Here is a 20785-nt window from a genome sequence, read left to right as displayed (position 1 = left end):
ATAATATCAGGGCTGGAATTGTACACGGGTCGTGCGGTATGGATAGACGAATCCATGATAAACCTATAATTATTACCTTTCCACTATGCTATGTAACATAAGAGAAAATAATTTTTATATTCACTTTGCCAGTGTAGGTATGACTTTATGGTAAAGTGGATTCAAAGAAATTTACTTTACTTAAATTTAATTAAACAAGAAATTAAAATATAAATATATTAAATTCTACAGGTTTAAAAAAAAGGTTTTATCGATGGCTATTTCGGCTATCATATAATTGCTGTCTACAAAACCTTTTCTTAAAAAAAACCTGTAGAATTTTATATATTTACTAGCTGACCAGGCAAACGTTTTTCTGCCATATAAATTATTTCTAGTGAATATTTTGGTTGTTAAATAAAAAGTAACGAATGTATCGTAAGTGTGTGGGGATGGGATCTATGACAAAAAGAGGAATAGAGCACTGTAGACGATGACCGCCGATAAAAAAAAAACATCAACCATTCATTTTCTCAATTCAAAATGAGTTGTTCATAATGAATGAATTACCTGTGACAGGATCTCGTTGTTTAATGTTTATGCAATATCCGTCTTGTCCCTTCCAGAAAATTAGCAGATACTGGAGGGCGTCGTATGAACGGTGTGTGTCAGCGATGAACTCCAGATTATTGTTTCTTCTTCGAATCACGATTTCTCGCGTCGATGTGCGGTCGCCAACCATGATTCCAGCAATGTCGTCAACAACAGTCGCATTGAATCGACGTACGTGCTCTCCAGCTGGTGTTTTATCAGGATTGATGACAATAGCGTGATTGTCACTTTGTAATTCGTGCATGTGTGCTTTGAAGAATTTCAATAATTCATTGTGCTCATTCAACAGGGCGTCCAGTTCGCCGACGATGCGCCTGGCATTAGGCGAATTGAGGCTATTGTAGCCGCAACGTGCATCCACATGATTGATGTCCTCACCGCCGCGCCCATGAAGTAGATTTGTAAAAATGTATGTGGTTCGTTTGGCATTAGCAGCAATGAGCCTACTTTGTGGAATACTTGACCTTTGATTTTGAACGTAGAATGGAATTGTTGACCATTTGCCACAGTATTGTGAACTATTTCTGTTGCTCCGGACGAAGTCATTTGGAAGCATGAATTGAATGTGCGAATGGACTTCAGGAACAGGTTTAAATCTGGAACCGTGCCAATGAGCAAGCTGTTCAATGGTTCTGGTGGTATCTCAATTTCTGGTAGTTGCACTTTTCCTGATGCGCAACACATCCCGGCTGACTCATGTTTGAATTTGAGCGCATGACAATGGGGACATTCTTTGTCCATAGCACCAATCAGCACTGTCGGATGAGCGGAATATTCAATATCTGGTTCGTACTCGAATGCGAGACGAAGGAACGAAGCGGATGTAAATGTTCGAAGTACTTGTTGGCGTTGTCGGTCATTTGCTCTGCGTGTGTTAACTACGAACCGGCGCGCTTGGCTCCGTTCCAATTGTCGTTGTTGATTTCGTTCAGCTCGTGCCTCTTGTGATTGAGATGCACGCAATTGCGACATGCTTACACGCACGTTTTTGTTATCTTGTTGGATTTGTTCTTTCTACTCTACTATTTCGCATGTTTGTTGCTTTATTCGTTCGACGGCCCAAATGGCCCCCCTTGCGTCTTGCTGGCATTGTGCACTGTAATACACGCACATAAAATAGATAAATTAAAATAAATCGTACAAAATTTTGCACGCACTGCGTTGTGATTTGCCGAATGAAATGTCAAAATGACGCGACGCTTCTCTTGAATTCTTCTCGGATGTAGTGCCATCTGTCATTCAACAACATAAATAATTTCGTTCTGTTTGAAATACGAACGACAGTTAAATTCGTTCATACAAAAATAATAAAATCGCGATTAAAAAATGGGAGGATGGGGTTAGGAAAGTGAAAATTTAAGGTTATGGGTATTTTTTTATGCCAAATAATAAAAAAAATACAAAAAAAAAATTGTCAAAAAAATAAAAGAAATTTTTTCTGGATAGAGATACCCTAATCACCTAGCGGTATGAAATATACTTGTTGACCTATTCTCATACCTAACAAATATACATAAAAAAATTCATAAAAATCGGTCAAGCCATTTCGGAGGAGTTCGACCACAAACATCGTGACACGAGATTTTTATATATATAGAGATATTTTCATTTCTTGTAAAATGGATTGTACCAAGTAAATGCTAACTCAATTATTAAATTTAATTCATTTCATTTATTAGCATGAGTGAACATTACACAGATTATGTTTAAGATGTTCACAACTGACTTTCTCTTAGATATACCTACATGTATATTATAACTTTATTAAAATATTAAAAAATACTTGGTGTAAATGAGAACCCTGTCATTCTTGCTAGTATTGATCTATCTATCCCTGATAACAATCCGCAAAATAGCTAATAATATATCAATATATTCCACTTACGTGAGGTGAGTTTAGCTCTTTTGTATTGTTTTTATCATTTGGTGTAGGTATACTACTTGTGGGTATATGTTATAGATAGTTTTTATCATACTTATTTTTTCTAATATTTATACATATTTAACTTTTATCGTGATAGATTTTTTTCTTGTCTCAGCGTTTCCGTTAGGTTAGGTTAGGTCTTCTCTAGACTCTTGGGATTATCCTCTGCAACGAGCTCGAAAGTTTGAAGAAAAAAGAAGGAAGTAAAACAAGTAACCCAAAATTCTATTACGATAAGAAAGTTTATAATGTGTAATTTCACGCATGAAAATAAATAAATGAATTTAATTGAAAATCACCGCCGCTGGCCGTTGATTGTATTGGTAGGGTGCAAGTGTCCAAAATTGACAAAAAAATGAGATGGGAAAACGAAAAAATAATAATCAATAATAAAATTGATTTACATACTATTTTATACATCGACAAAATATACAATTGATTAAGGTATGTATAAGTACTATATTCTTCTAGTATTGCGGCCACGACGAAATTACTTTGTAACGGTGTTAGTGTTATTTGAAAGTAGTGATACCAACACCTGAATGAGTCACCTGTACTGCTTTAAGAATCTGATAACATTCTACCTACATATTTAATTAAAATGCCTACGGTAAATATATTGATTTGTTTATAATACAATACATGCATCGACGTCGTATAGTTAGAATAAATCGCTGATATTAATGAAGCGAATTTATTCGAGTATTCTCGAGTTTGTATCTTGGGCCGCAGAACGTAAAACATTTACCTACTATTTGCCCATTACAAAAAAAATGTTTTTCAGCCCTGTAAATACTGGTAGTATATTCTATTTTTTTTACATAACGATGTTATTATAATCGTTTATAGAAGTATCTAAGAAGAAAGATGATAAAGTATACCAGTACATCAAACTTCATGATTTTAATAAAAAATACTAAGCTTAAAGTACCTACATAATATTTGCAGTTGCATTTCGCTGGTATTCCAATTCGAACGCTGTAAGGTTTCTGTATAACCCAACCCAGGAGTCAGAGCTTTCCTCCCCCTAATTTTCCTTTCATTGGTGATTTTCACAGCGGATAAACCTAAATGTGATTAAGCAAAGGGAAAGGGTTCGTGTGCTATCTTTAGCCTGATTAAAATAAACGCAATATTGTCGGCTCGCCTGCGCTCATCGTCCTAGCATTTGCGTTTTTATAACTCACATATTTGCTCACATAATGAATTTCAATTAATTATAAGTATCTATTTACAGCGAACGTGTTAAAAATATTAAAATAATATTTTAATAACTCCTTAATTTTACACGAGCAGCTATTAAAGTTTCAATCACGAGTCCCATTTCATTATTTTTCCAACACTTTAACTAAGTACGTCACAAACTTGATTACCCTAGATGTGGAGTCTACATATTACGTCATGTGAAATAAAAATTATTCTTAACGTTTCTTGACGTGAAGCCTAAAATATCTGCATACAATAATATGCTAACCGTCTTTACCCACTTCGAGTAGTGGTTAAATTTACATTTTCACTCAAAGATGGAACATAATACGAGTCTTTTTGTATCTTACAATGAATAGTTGACCATTATTTTGCTTACGATAATCTTAAAGTGTCCATATACAATAATAATATTGCACCTTCTTACTCACTTTGAGCACTGGTTATGTAATAATTATACCTAAGTATAAGATATTATTTTAAAACCGAAAAACAATTTGTCTAACTGGCATTATTTCAAATCTCCATCACAATATTACGAATTTCGAAATATAACGAATCGTTTTTGAAATGGAATACAAAAAAATCCAACTATACATAAAAAAACAAGTTTGCCATTTTGCTTGTTGAGGTTTTCAAAGTGTACACCGTAGAATACCTATTCGAATATTTTAATAATAATTCAATAATCTGATGTACGGTCATAATGGTAGGTCCACGTCATCATGACCCCCACAACGGGGGGCTAACAGGGCTCTAGCTTGGGGGTCAGCAGTTCAGACTTACAGAATCAGAGTGTATTTTTGGCGTGTGACATGTAACACATAATTTATTTTTTCGCAAGAAAAAAATCGCACTCGATTGGATTCAAACCACGATTGTTCGGTTCAGCCGAACGCACTGCCTTTACGCCACAGTATGACAATGCAATCGTGACGATTATACAATATAATATTATAGTTTAGAATTGTTCCGTTCCCTAGGCAGCGAATTTATTATTATATGTACGAAAAATTGTTGCGTTGCATAGGAAACGAATTTATTATTGTTGGTCAAAATAAAATAAAAAACAACGAGAAATAATTAAATAAGTCATTTAGTGATGTAAGTTGTATCATACTTTATTATTTGACAGATCTGAAACATGACGTTTCGCGCAATGATGTGATCATAGCCGACCATAGTGACCATATTATTATAGTAAGGATTATGGATTATTTTTAATAGTCTTCCAGATTTAATCGTTTTCCTCTATTATTAATTGAGTAAATAAGAAAATAATAATAATTAATAATTATTCGTTGTGGCAAAACTATGCTTATTGTGGCGCCTATATGCTCCGCCTATAAGAGAAGTACTAATTTTATTATTGCATTTTATAATTTTTGTTAGTTCTGTAAGTAATACTAAGATATTCAAGGTAAAATGCTGTAATTATCGAGGAATTTTTTTTTTTTGAGTAAAAAATACCCAAATACGAGGGTGGGTCAATAAGTCCTTAGAAAAGCCGACAGGTGGCGCGACTAGTACTGTAAGCGGTTTGTTTTCATGCAGCGGCACTACCGATTCAGTATGCTGCGAAGTTTCAATCAGATTGGTCGGGTTGTTGTGTGTTTCTCGTACATTTAAAAAAAAAAAATGCTTGTGGAAAATGGAAAAATGGAAAATGGAGAAAATTGAGTTTAGAGCTGTTATTAAACATTTTAATATAAAAGGGTTAACAGCAAAGGAAATAAAAAATGAGTTGGATTTAGTTCACGGCATATCTGCTCCTTCACTTGCAACTATTTATAACTGGTTAAATGAATTTAAACGTGGTCGTACATCAACAAAGGATGAACCACGCTCAGGACGTCCTGTAGAGGTGACTACACCAGAAATGATCAATAAAATCCACGATATGGTGTTAAGTGACCGAAGATTAAAGTTGAGTGAGATAATTGAGGTTACAGGGATCTCAAAAGGTAGCGTCATTTCTATTTTACATGACAAATTGGGCATGAAAAATATTTCTGCAAGATGGGTGCCGCGTTTGCTCACAGTCGACAATAAACGCAATAGGTTGGTGGCCTCTAAAGCCCTGTTGTCGCTCATGCAACGCAATCCGGATGAATTTTTTCGTCGCTTTGTGACTGTAGATGAAACATGGATACACCACTATACTCCCGAGACGAAAGAACAGTCAAAGCAGTGGATTGCGAAGGCAAACCATGTCCAAAGAAGGCGAAAACCGTAAAATCAGCTGGTAAGGTTATGGCTACTGTATTTTGGGATGCACGTGAAATTATTTTGGTTGACTATTTGGAAAAAGGAAAAACAATAACAAGGGATTATTATGCATCTTTATTGGACCAGCTAAAAAACAAAATTGAAGATAAACGGCCTCATTTAAACAGGAAAAAAATCCTCTTTCATCAGGACAATGCCCGTGTTCACACATGTTTACGATCAATGACTAAAATTGAAGAATTGAAGTTCGAATTGGTCGACCACCCACCGTATTCGCCAGATTTAGCCCCCAGTGACTTTTTCCTTTTCCCAAACTTAAAAAAATGGCTAAGTGGACAACGTTTTTTTTCAAATGAAGAAGTCATCGATCGGACAAATGCTTATTTTGAGGACCTTCCGAAAACTTATTTTTCTGACGGTTTAAAAAAAATTGAGAAACGTCTTACCAAGTGTATTGAGCTCCAAGAAGATTATGTTGAGAAATAAAAAAAAATACAAAAATAAAAACTGTTTTAATGTTTTTTTCTAAGGAATTATTGACCCACCCTCGTATATAATAAAGTAACGTACGTATTGTGAGAGAAATTCTACTTTTCTAGCAAATTATTTCAAATTATAAAATTTGTTAAGTAATACTAAGATATTCAAGGTACGTGAACGAAATGATGTAATTATCTTTGAAAAAAAAAATGAGTAAAAAATACCCAAATATAGAATAAAGTTACTATAATGTACGTATTGTGAGGGAAATTCGACTTTTCTAACAAATTATTTCAAAAGAAAATCAAAACAGCTGTCGATATACTAAATATAGTGTGCTACGATATTTTATAGTGTGGAAATGCGCATGCGCGGATTTTTTTGGGCGACCATTTTTTTTTCATAGAATGTCTTTTGTTTTCGATTTTCCTCGGAGTGGCTGTCAAAATCGTTTTCCATTTTCAAATAACTACGGGGAGATTTCATATATTATATCGATATCACATTTGCAACTCTTTGGTCGAGGAATAATATTAAAATTTGTAATTAAAAACTTTCTTTAATGGTTTTCATATCCCAATATAAAATATTATAGATATTGCTCGTGAGTTCCAAGACTGCCAAGTGAAATTCAGATCACATCGATTGTCGACCAATATATCGCTATATCGCCAAATATCAAAATATCAAATAACAAAAGATCGTGGTTGCATTAAACATTGCATTATCTTGCTAAAGTTCTGTAAGCCCGAATAAATTAATAAAGTTAGATCAGAGTGTATTTTTGGCGTGTGACATGTAACACGTAATTTATTTAACTTTTAATTTATTTAATTAATTTATCACACGAAAAAAAACGCACTAGATTGGATTCATCAGCCGAACGCACTACCTTTACACCACAGTATGATACTGCAATCGTGACGATTATACAGTATAATAATATTAGAGTTTAGAATTGTCCCGTTGTATAGGCAGCGAATTTATTATATTCGGCCATTTGCAATTCCTTACGTAAACAAACTATTAAACGTCAAAGTGACTGTTGGTACTTTAAAAATAAAAACAACGGGAAACCATTAAATAATTTAGTAATATAAGTAAAAGTGTATAGAAATAAGCCAACAGCGTTCCAATAAGCGGTCCCTTTTCTTGAGTGTGAAATTTTACAAGATAATTAAGAGCTAGTCAAAGAATCTAGTTTATCACAAGTTTTGTTTTTGTTTTATTACGCCAAAGAAGTATAACTTCTAACGCGCGTACATAAGTACACACACCGATTATTTTTTGTGTGTTTCCTAATAAAAATGATTATTTATCCAATATGGCGAAGGGTCGCATGTTACTTGGCTATCACAAAAAAGCGTCGCGATCTGTGCTCAGTGACGTCCCGTAGGGGTAGGCAGAATGAGCGTTGCTTGGGGGCGGCAGTTACTCGAAAGGCGACAAATTGAGGAGAATCATTAGGTATATATAGAAATAGGTAGGTACCTAAGCTTAGCTAAAATTCAGCTCATTGGTTGGAAATAAAATGTATTAATTAACATAATAAGTTTAACAGGACGGTATTTTTTTGTCGGGCTCGTGATGTTACTTCCGTTGTCCTTGGACGACACGTCCTTGGTGAGCAGCAATGACACAATATGCAAGTTGTCAGGTGTAGTCTTTTTAAATGTATCTGAATCCGTGGGGTCTCAATGTTGTCTATTAAAGGATGGCACTTAAATTAGGTTTAGTGGTATATTTTGTTAGTAATGTATCCATATAACACCTTTCTCAGATATTGGAGTTATGAAAAGGTGATAAAAAATACTGTATAACAAAATGGGGCGGTATTCTGGCGCTGCTTAGGGGCGGCATTTTGTCTAGAGACGTCACTGTCTGTGCTTCATATTATTATCATGCCGAGTGCGGAGTGAATATCCTTTATTTTACACGGAACCCTGGAGTTCCACGGAATACCAGTTGGGTAATACTACTGTTTAATAATACATTTTTACAATATGGAATTTCCCCAATAGCGGAAATATAAATAACGTATGTATTGCTCAAAACGCAGCAGGTACAATATAATGAGAAACGACAGTAATTGTAACTAATTTGTTCTCAATATTTGAGAAACTGTTTGATGAAAAGTGGTTCACCCGTTCCACTGATTGAAATATTTTTTAGGGCGTCGTAAAATACGTTGTTACCTAATACGAATGCCGCAGTGATGCGAAAAAGTTTGAAAACTACCGAGTAAACTGTAAAGGTAACCAAACGAAACAAGTTACCACCGGATATTACAATATTTCGAGTGGGCGTTCTGACCCACAACAAAATGAGAAAATACTTTTGACAAATCCTAGAAAATTAACTGACGACCGACTTGTTCTTGTCACGTGTAATTTTGTCTAATTTTATAATGCAGGTGTTTACGACCTGTTAGTATTTTGCATACGGTCCAAATATTTTCATCTCAGATTATTTATTCGCTCAAACGTTTTATGCATATATTATTATTATGTAAGTACATACTTATATGTACACTTCCGTAAGGATGTGTTTAGCTTACCCTTATTTTATAAATTCTTAAAATATGGTCTACTTAACTCATTCGTTGTACTTTCATCTGTATTTTATAATTTTTGTATGCACTCTTCTTATTACGCTGGTTTTTTGTTTACATAATATTACTAATACTACACAGATTAAGTTTAATAAATGGATGTAGTGTTTCTATACAAAAATACTACGACACCAGAAAATTTCAGCCAATTCCGAGAATCAACACAATGGTTATACCTACCTACTAGTGGCGAAGGGTGGAGGTAGGCTGTTAAGAACCGACATAAAATGGTGCACACTAAAGTTTGTCAGTCAAACATATTAATTTGTTTAAGATCTTATAACTTTGGCATTCAGTGCAGATAGCACACTAAAAGTTACCTACCTCATTTTCATTAGATCTATTCTCAAGTCCTGTAATACTGTTAAATCTTTCATTCATTTTGTATGCCATGTTTGTAATTTTTCGTGAATTTATAATTTGTAAATTTCACTAGCCGCCCGCGATGACCGAGGGGTAGCATGTAGCCTTATAATGTCGTGGGTCTCGGTTTCGAATCTTGGATGTGTTTGGATCCATAGTATGGACCTAATAGTTTGAGCAAGTGGCTGATATCAATTTCTAGTAAAAACAAAATATTGTTAATACAACCTCTACTCTGTGGAGGCCCATATTATGACCCTCTTAGGATCGAACGTGAATCATGTGGTAAAATAAAAAATGTAAAAGCTCACAAGATAAATGAGGGATACCTGTAATTATTTAAAGTTAACTTCCACTTAAACAAATTTAATTTTTGCAAACGCCAAAAAACTGTTTGCGGTACCTATTGATGTTACTTGTGTTTTTTTGTATTGAAATAAGTTACTTTTGTAACACCGATTTTGTAGTTGACTTTTCTACTGGATTGAATGCTATTAGGATCTTCTACACAAAAATACTTGTTCAAAATTTTATCCTTTTAATTCTGGTATTCATAACTTACTCATTTTCGTCAAGTAGTGGAATAAGTTCACTTTGTAATGCACCCCTCAAATGTAAAATAAATTTAATAAAAATTGATGTCGAAAATATACCGAGGTATCGATTTTTTTTAAATCATTTAAAATTAATATGGTTATAGCAAAAAGCCTTATAACTAACGACCGTATATCATGTAGTGTGGCAAGGCCTACAGTATAGCGCCATGTTATTAAGAACGATGTGATATTCATAATTCCTATGACCCACTTTAAATTTGTGAATTTCAGATGTGTCCATATAACAGACATCGGGGTGGGGTACATAAGCACGATGCTGTCTCTGTCCGCCCTCTTCCTGCGCTGGTGCTCGCAAGTCCGCGACTTCGGCCTCCAGCACCTCTGCGGAATGCGAAATCTTCAAATTCTCTCATTAGCCGGTAAGCTTCACATATATTTTATCATGAATAAGAACACAGCAAATCTCTGCATATCAAGTTAGCCTTCTAAACAGTCAAAACTGATTATCTCGCTTTGAAATTTATCATAGCCAAGAGAAGTACTGTTAAAACATAGCACTTATTGTAACAATTACAACTTAACGTATTGTAATTGTTATAATAAGTGTTAATATTTTGATACTTTCCTACCCTATATAGCTGTTTTAGCGGCCGAAAGTAGTCTTGTGTATAGAATAGATGAGCAGGATTGATTATATCGAAAAGAGACTTTCGCAATATTTTTTTATAGTCTATCCGTTGTAAGAAGTGTATTGGTATTAGTATTTCAATTCGGTATGATGTCTAACTAAAGTCTAGCTCGGTTATTATGATCGCAGATATAGCAAGATCTCGGATGTAACTAGGAAACATTCGTTGACATTTTAGTTTATGATTTTCTCCGTACATTTATTCACTTTTATAATGACCTTCTTATCGAATATACCGAGCTAAAAATCGTCAATTATTTCTTAAAACTGTTAATGTGTCGATCGTTTAAAAACATTTCGACCCTAAGCAATAAAATCCGACCGGACAGGATACCGCCGGGATCGAATTAGGTTTATGACACTAGTTAAGTGTCTAAGTACCTACCTAATTGGCGTTTTCGCCGACAATATTGAAAAAGTTTCCATGCATATGTGGGTCTATTCTATGCTTATCGACCGCTAAAGTGATAAAGTGAAAAATATTATCAAACTTAGGGTAGGTTTGTATCAAAATATTAGCACTTATTGTAACAATTACACGAAGCCGGTTTTTATTGTTGCAATAAGTGCTATATTTTAACAGCACCTATCTTGCTGCTGTTAAAATATCGCCCTTATTGCAACAATAAAAACCGGCTTCGTGTAATTGTTACAATAAGTGCTAATATTTTGATACAAACCTACCCTAAGTTTGATACTATTTATCAATTTAGTGTTCGATAAGTATAGAATAGACCCAATGGTTGAAATTGCATGTGTTTGTGAAGTCAGTAGGTACCTACCAGCGACCATTACAATAAACAACTTCTTTTATAATTTATGAATGCCATGCTTGTTTCGGGGAAAAGTTCTAATTGTGTATTTTTGTTTGAATTGCGACTTTGTGTGTTATATGACCGCTCATTTAAAAATACCTATTCTCTGATATTACGAGTAACGCTTATAACGAGCAAATTCAGTTGGTCCCATCTTCCTCGTAATAATCAACTTCGACTGTATAATATACTAAGTTTAATTTTATAAAATATTCGATTTAGCTGATTTAGAACTGTTTTTATTGTTATTATACTATATTACTCTTTGACGTACTATTTTACATCCATAAATAAGTCAATTGCTCAGATCATGACACTGTTCTTAAAAAACATTTAAAAAAAAAACTGTTGTCATTATCAAAACATGACACAAGAACATTGCAAACAAATATCGTTGGATAAAAACTAATAAAAATGTTGATAGAAATTGTTTACAAATGTTTGAAATGTTTAAACAAATGACCACGTTTTTTGCGGATGATAAACATGACGTGCAAAAAGAGATTCTGAGGGAAATTTTCACTGTTTTTACTAAGTAAAGTACAAGTCTTGTGGAATGTTGTTTTTATTAAAACACATAAATGTATACCATGTGGACTGTCCAAACTACATTTAATTTTATATGAATGTTTACAGGTGTGGACGTTGTTGAGGTTTAAGCAAGTGATTGTGTTCAGACATATGTATATTTTAGATTAGGCATATAAACTGTCTCATATAATGTTAAAATATGATGAATCAGAATCATGTTGCCATATGTACATATGTATGTATGTATAAACATCCTGCGCGCAAATGAGTTTAACGAATTGTGGAAAATGTACATTTCTGCTTCCGAATTAGTCGGGCAACTTTAAGCCTGAAGCCATTATTGATAGATTCTGATTCTTTAAAACCATTAAAAGTTTTTTTAACTTATTGAACAATATAGTTTGCAGAATATTTTCCCGAACGTGTCGACAACCGAAGTGTTCCGAAGTACCTGTCGGTGAACATAGTTTCAGGAAATTGAAACACATTAGAACTAATAATTGACCTCCCACTATGTGGCATGAAAGGCTATCAGATCTAGCAAGTTTGTTTGTCGAGAATGACATTGCCCAGGTACAAAAGTATTTTGACTTAATTAATAAATTTGACAATGTCAAGAACAGAAAGGTACTTATTGAATGATCTTAAATTGTTAACCAAAATATTAATCACACAAAATAACAAATACTAAGTCTACCCCTGGAGTAGGTAATCAAGCTTTATTTTTAAATTACTCTGATTGATATAAAATGTTTATACGTTCCAGGTTGTCCATTGTTAACGTCGAGTGGGTTATCAAGCTTGATCCAACTGCGGCACATGCAGGAGTTGGAACTCACCAACTGTCCCGGTGCGTCCAGAGAGCTATTCGACTACCTCCGAGAACATTTACCAAGATGTCTGATCATCGAATAGTGCCACCTGTCACAAACTGATTGTCCAAATAATCAACTACTCACGAAGTGCGCGCGTAACGTGAAACATGTATATGCAGTTCGTGTGACGACGGGTCGAAACCTCCAAGAATGCTATTGAAGATAGCAACTGAAGTGGACTACACGATTATAGTGATTTTAATTGTGAAAGAATTTGAAGTGTTGTACAAAAATGAAAAACTATTAATTACCGGCAAAAGATAATCTACTTACCTATGTACCCATAAAACAGAAGTGAATTTTGTTTTCCGCAGACCTTATATACGAGTTGTACTTTCCTATGACACAAATCATGTCAGTTTTACTGGTGTAAGCTTTCCTGTTATACATACATACATTAAGATTGTTTTATATGCAGATAACTCAAGTGTAATGACATCTACGAACCGATTTTCAAAATGGGTGGAAAACAATAGGTATTATTTTAAATTTAATTACATATATTTATCATCATTCATCACAGCCACTGTCGATACACTGCTGAATAAGGTCTCTCCTTGATGTTTCCACTCTTCTTGGTCCTTACGTCTTTCATTGATATATATTCGCTAAACTTGGTTATATCATCAATCTAACGGGCTCTTGGTCGCCCTATAAGTCTATTAATATCTTACTGGATTATGAAATTTGTATAACCAACTAATGTCGTTTAACAAAATAATTCAAAATGAAACAACAAAGTTTTAAGTTAATTCATCTTTTTCTTTCTTTTGTCCGATCCTAATAAGATCAAGGTTTGTATTAACAGATTTTCGTTTTTACGGGAAATGGATGTAAGCTCGCTCAACCTCTAAACGCAAATTCAAAAACTATATATGTGTATTTGCCAGATCCAGGATTCGAACCTGGGAACAACAACATTATAAGCCGACCCAAAAGCCGCTTTCTAAGTAATTTTCTTATAGGTCGAGTAATATACTATGCCTTTTACAAAACAATATTTTTGGTCAAATATGGTACTCCTGTTGATATTTGCAGTTTGATTTTTTCATTACAAAAATATTGTGTTATGCAAACCAAAAAAATGCATAATATTATAATATAATATAATATTAGCGCCTGTACACGTGCATGGATTTACTTGCACCAATATAATACGTACTGTCAGCAGTAAATCCATGTAGGTGTAAACAGGGTATATCTCATGAAGTCATAAGAAGCTATCGCTGTATGTACAATGGTTATACACTCCAGTGTAGCTAGTCTCATTTCCAGCGGTGATTTTCTTTGATGCAGATGCTACAATTGGATCGTCAGAAGATTTTAAAGGGGGCCTCGAAGCAGTTCATACCAGCCATACAATTATTAAATTATACCAAAATCTTAAAGATACATATTTCATAAGTAAAACTTATTACCCAAAGCATAACAAAATCTCTGCAACTAAGTCATGACCTATCAAAGACGTACATTTTTGTACACACAAAAATAAAACACTAATATTATTATGTGTCATCACTGTTAGTTATCTTCAATAATAATTGGATTGGAAAGAAATACATAGTTATTTTTACAAGGTTTGTTGGTAGTTGAAATTAATAGTTTTTATTTTATTGTTTATGGTGGGTTGCTCAAAATCTATGTTCAATTATCGCGTGATACATTACTCATACCTACTGTAAAACTTCATGATTATTATCAGAGATATTTTACTAGACACCTAATTAAAAACTATACAAGTAAAATGTTTTGGAAGTTATAATTTCGACTTGGTGTTCAACGCATGCATTTTTTCCGACCATATTCGATGTCTCATATGTCATAGTCTTGGCTTATGCGGAAGCCCATACAAAATATGGTTGTGTTTGACTTTATAGTCGACACCACACAGAGTTATCTGAGTATAAGACAGTCTTACTTAGCATTGAGAGATATATTATAACATTATATTATTGCCCTTTTATAAAATAATATGTCTTCGTCTGCTTGACAATATTCAGATTCTATATAATATAAAGTTTCTTGCAATGTAATATAACAAAGTATAACGTATTAAAAAAAATTATAATATTCCATGCCAAGGAAATCGATGGGTAATTTGTTACCTATGAATTTATTTAACTTCAATTTTGTAATTGTCATGTTACTCTATTACTATATAATTAACCGAAACTTTTACCTCCCAATTATAGCAGATCACAATTGACCAATTGGATAAAAGTAATGGTAACTATTTTTTTCTTGGCCTAATCTCAAAAATGAATGAATTTCAAAAATATAACTTTTCAAAATGAATGAATCCTGAAACCAATCAATAATTGTAGTAGAATTCTATGCCTTGATTGCATAATTAAGGAACTGAATGTACAAATGAACTGTGACATTATAAGTCAGTTTGAGTGTTCGTAGAAAAAATACATTCAGTGGATAGTAAATGCCAATTGCTTTACTGTGAGTGAAAACTAGCATAAATACAAATTTACAATATCTAAGTAGTCACAATAAGGCAGATGGTATTAACTAACCGGTCTTTTCACAATGTTAACAATCTGATATATTTAACTGGGATCCAATGCACTTTATTTTGGGATATCTAACCCAAGACTGAATCAACATTTGCGGTGATAAGAATTAAAATTTATTTAACAGTTTTTAAATTTTTGATAGGCCAATAAAATATTAATTTTCTCCAAGAACAGATATTGTAGAATATCAGAACTCTGTTCCGTAAAAACAATATGAAAATCAGCTAGAGATTAATCACTATTATTCTGGCATGCTCAAGCACCTAAAAAAGTTAATCAAGTCTCAAATCATCATTTGAATTGGCAGCTCAAAAAAGCAAAAATTTGTCAGCTTTTTTCAACTTTTTTGAGAGAAATCAAAAAAACCAATTCCAAATTCTCGAACATCAAATATATTTTAATCGTCGAATCCTTGAATACTGAGAATCAAAAAAGTCAAAGAAAATCTTAACAATAATTATTCACTTGCAGATCTTTGTTAATTTCCATTATATACAATTGTCAGTAATTAAATTAATGGATATATATGATTTTGATTCTTATTGCCTCAATTTTTCACAGCAAATTTATTTTTTACTATATCGCCTGAACACTTTGATTGACGAGTACCTATATAAATGATACCATTTATTAGTCAAATTATCTACAAAATCAAAATGAACCAAATCAGTATGCGGTCACATTAAAGGTATAATTTGACGATTATTATGATCCCTGCAAACAAAATTACACGGCAAAATAATAGAATCATTATATTCTGAGTGATATAACAGAAGCATTCCAATAAAAAGAACCTTATAAGATAATATATATTTATTACAATATAATAACATATAACTTTAGGCAAAAGACCGTGTATGTTCTAAACTTTAGACTCTAAAGAATATTAGACCGATATGATTTTTCAATAATTTATTTATCAGTGCTCAACGTTGAATAGTTTTAAAATTAGTCACCTTATCGATTGATGGTTGAAATTTATTAATAAAAAAGCACATTTAGTATAGGCAGTGCACTACTCTATTGCACAAAAGGCCAAATGAATAAAAACAATATTTTTTTAGATACTTGTTTTTTTAAGTAACTCTGTAACTACTGTCCCTTGTAGCATTTATGATGACAAAAAAACACTTATTTTTATTCATTTGGCTCATCATCTATTTATGGTATACTGTATTCATTCGATAATTTATAACTAAGGCCATGAGTAAACACAGCCAATAACCACAGTCACCAGTGGTTGCCGCTCACTGTTTATATGATATTCCATATAAACAGTATGTGAAAATTGTGTGTTTGTGCCCCGTCTAACTGTCCAGGTGTAGCAATATTATATATAACACTAATGCAACATTTGAACAGTCATTGGATATACGGACTTGTATTGTTTTTAAGTAAATGCTTCTTTCCTATAAGTCAGCTGTAAGCATTTACTGAAAAAAATTACAATTTTATTAGAAAATACTTATTTGATGAACTCATTGAAGAGTCTTGTGGAAATGCTAAAACCGCTTAAGACTCACTCATTGTTAGAGAAAATGTAATCAGTTTACATGTTTGCAACAATATTACTGTATCATAGAGCCTTACAGTTTCCTACCGATTATCATTATTGTTAAAACTGCATAAATAAAATAAATAATATAACTGTCCGTAACAAATAATGGATGTCATAGTATAGAATCGCGATTGACCAGCTGACAACTGACAAGCCTTTGATACATTTAAACAAAATAAATATTTCGTTTTATTTTAAAAACAATCGTATTATAAGCAGAACTTATTAAATAAAAATATAATCACATTTTAAAAAGTACCCACCTAAATAATATTTTACTCACATTTACAAATTATTGTGTGATTCTATTTACAATTTGTTTGATTTTCATGTACACAATGTTTACAAATTTGTGTGTTGGCTTATAAAAGAGGGATTTGTGACATTAGCGAGCATGACAATGTATGATTGAAGTCACTTTTTTTTTTACTTAATTAACAGATATCTTGTTTGATTTTAAAAAAACCTGTTGTATTCATTTAGTCCACCCATATTTGGAAAAATTAATAATCATTATGTGGAAATAATTACCCTAAAATGGAAACTCAGTGAATAGTGCTAGTATCTAGTAAAAATACCGAAAATCAACACTCTTACATGATGTTTTATAGCCGCCATATTGGAAAACAGTGTAGTGTTTTTAGTTTTTAAGCCATATCTCATTAATGGCTGGAGATATCAACAAATATTTCAAACAAAAGTTGTAGGTATATAAGTCAAACTAAGTGTTTATTTTTGTTACTAAACTTATGTTATTACTCGATACTAGCACTATACATAATATGCAAAGCCACCCCTTTAGAGGAATTATTTCCCAGTATAACCAAAATAATATGACAGGACTAATTTTGTTATGGAAGATAAACTATTTTATGACATTCTTCTTTTCACAGAGATCTAAATTATTACAAAAACATACTTATTTTATATGGAGAATTCAAGGGAATAATTATTTCTTCTCCTAATTATCTTCGTAAACTCTGTACAATATACATCTAATCGTTTAATCGTTTACTATTGTTACGATACGAAATCCAATTAAGTGAAACAGGGTACTTTGCCTATTGAAGATAGTTTTATCGTTTCAGTATTTTACTTGATGATAAAGAATGGAGATTGTCTGGAATAATGACAGGCAATCGAATGGAATGAGAAAAGAAGAAGAATACAATAGGATTGAAGTGTCTCACTGGGTGGCGCTGCAAATAAGGGATACTCGATATTGCGATGTCGTGATTTTAAATAGAATAGTAGGTTAACAAAAATGTGAGTAGTATTAATTTATTTTTAAATATGAAAAGTTTCCGTGTATATAATGTAATATAGATATTTCGTCTTGTGATGTTTCATGACCTAGCTTAAAAAAAATGATAAAAAACCTATTATGTAATATTAATTTGACAAATGAAAAAAACATGTTAATCACTGTGCCAGTTCAATATGTAAGTTCCTTGTAAAATTATTGTTGGAGTAGATAAAGACATCAATGAAAAATCACAATATTCATACCTGAATTTATTAAATGATTACATATTACAATCGCGCTAACAGATGTCATACATAAAAATATAATAATAATAATGTAACACTCGTCAGTAGGGCTACCATCATCACCTTTAGTACCTATGAGATGCTGAGCCTCTCTTTATACGGTCCAACCACCGCAGTCTAGGACTGGACGTCTTCTGCCCTTGAGACATGGCCTTCCCATCAGAGTCACCCCACTTTCATGTATAATTTGTGGTTATATCTTCTTCGTCACATGCCATCTTCATCGCATATGACTCTGAAGACCATTTTCAGAAGAATCCTTTTAAAGATATCCCGTTTCCCCTGACCTTTTTTTCTTATATGGCCCAGCATTCCAATGCATACTTCAATGTGAACTTAATGAGGATTTTGTATAACTTTATTTGAGTTTTCCTTGAGAGGCGTCTTGGTCTGAAATATCTCTGTAAACTATCTAAACTTAATTCTAAAGGTATCTGTTTGATCAGTAGGGCTGCCACAAACAAAAAATTAATTGCAACTGCATAAAAACTATTTACCCGACATATACTTATTTGAAGTGCAAAAATGATGATTATCACAAAAGTTATTGTCTCTAGATTAAACCACCACTAGGTTAATACGACCCTGGTAAATTGTGAGGCAATTAATTGTATGTATAAAATCTGCATATTAAGACTTAATTCAAAATTTTGTTGCGTAACGTTGATAAATAATTTTGCATATTATTTTTTTTCTTTTTTAAATTGTATATAAAAACAACAGCAGCTGGCTATTATTTGATAAGCAAAATAAAATCTATGTTGACTATGAACTTGTTGTCAATATCTGCCAACTCGCATTCTAAATGAAAGTCTTTTTATTGCCATCTGGCACATGTTGTTGAAAACATTGTTTGCCAAAAGATCTTAAATCATCAAAAAAATGCAAATAACAATATCTCATAAAGTCCTAAGCAGTGCTAAATACATTATAAAAGAAATACGGTTTGTTTTTTCTTTTGTAAAAATTACTTTTATGAAGTTATTAGATATTTTGATATACCTAAGCATTGATTGCCATCTATTGATAAAATTTTTGAGTTAAATGGAAATAAAACTAATAGGTAAAAATATTTATCAATGACACTTTGAGGGTTTTTAATAAACCACCTTTCAACTGATTGTAAGTAAAATAGACAACATAATAATGCATAGAGTGGACATTTAACTGCAGAATAATAAAATAAAAAGATGGAATTTGAATAGGAACATTACCAATAATATTTATTGCATTCTCGAGACCAAATAGGCGGGGGTTTAGAAAATATGACATCACAAAATCAACTCAATATACACCCTATTTTCCTAAGAATAAAATATTCTGTGATAACATTTTATTGAAATCGGTCATTTTCAACAAATTATGTGGGTGGGTTCACAAAGTCACGCTACTTATGGACGAACTTTTATGTACAAATTGAACTTGCACAGTGGTATAATAGATCAGTACCTACATACAAGTAGCTATTTAATTACATTGATAAAAAATTGTGTATTAACAAATTTTCAGCTAGCAAGCTTTAATTAAAACATATTTAAAATCAGTCTTTAGAAGTCGCCTACCGGACCCATAATATAATAATCATTATGAAGATAATACTATCTATTTCATTTTAATGGTCCAAATGAATAAAAATAAACATTTATCATCTTTGCAAGTGTTTAGTTAACCTTTTCTATGCCTCACGATATTACTATGGCAGTAACTGACAGGCCGCAGATTTTTAATGACAAACGTTGAATGTAGAGCGAATTCTTACTACAATCGCTGTAATACCAATAATTTGTGGCTTAATATTGCATAATCATTCAAACAGATGTCACTGTGTGTTTAATTTTTTAGATTATGCAGATCAATCAACAATGGTAAATAATTTGAGTTTAAAGTTGGACGAGATAACTCGCGAAATTTGTATGTGACGCCTTTCGATCACGGCCTCAAGGAGCGAGATAAATCGCTGAAGGCATAGAACCAGTTAAAAAATATAAGTGAATGTTTGATTTTATTCATTGATTAGGCCCAAAATACTATTAATAATTAAATTAAGAATGTCAGATGACTACCAATGACGTCCACATTGTCCAGAATGATAAAATGAACGACATTTAAAATTACTCGACTGCTTAATATAAAATTCAACTTAATTATAACAGATAATTTTCCCTTTTAGTAAATAATAGGATTGTGTAATTTGAAGAACTTAAAAAAAAACACTTTTTATACGGCTTTTGAAATACAGTTTTCGTACATTTAAAACATACTACTTTATTATATTTCATGA

General features: G+C 32.5%; 1 protein-coding gene across 1 annotated transcript in view; it reads left to right on the top strand.

Annotated features, from left to right (window-relative positions):
- The window catches only part of LOC147063380 (uncharacterized), a 174896-nt gene extending 161174 nt beyond the window's left edge, over positions 1-13722 (top strand). The window contains exons 5-6 of the mRNA XM_085960064.1: positions 10232-10380; positions 12762-13722. Coding sequence (XP_085816190.1) covers positions 10232-10380; positions 12762-12910 — 298 coding nt within the window. The 3' untranslated portion in view covers positions 12911-13722. The remainder of the gene's footprint in view (positions 1-10231; positions 10381-12761) is intronic.
- Positions 13723-20785: the final 7063 nt, after the last annotated feature.

The sequence above is a fragment of the Rhyacophila brunnea genome, unplaced genomic scaffold, assembly GCF_057557595.1.
Source record: "Rhyacophila brunnea isolate RB1 unplaced genomic scaffold, BYU_Rbru_1.0 scaffold_9, whole genome shotgun sequence".
In the NCBI taxonomy this organism is placed as follows: Eukaryota; Metazoa; Arthropoda; class Insecta; order Trichoptera; family Rhyacophilidae; genus Rhyacophila; species Rhyacophila brunnea.
This window is presented reverse-complemented; position numbering and strand designations above follow the sequence as displayed.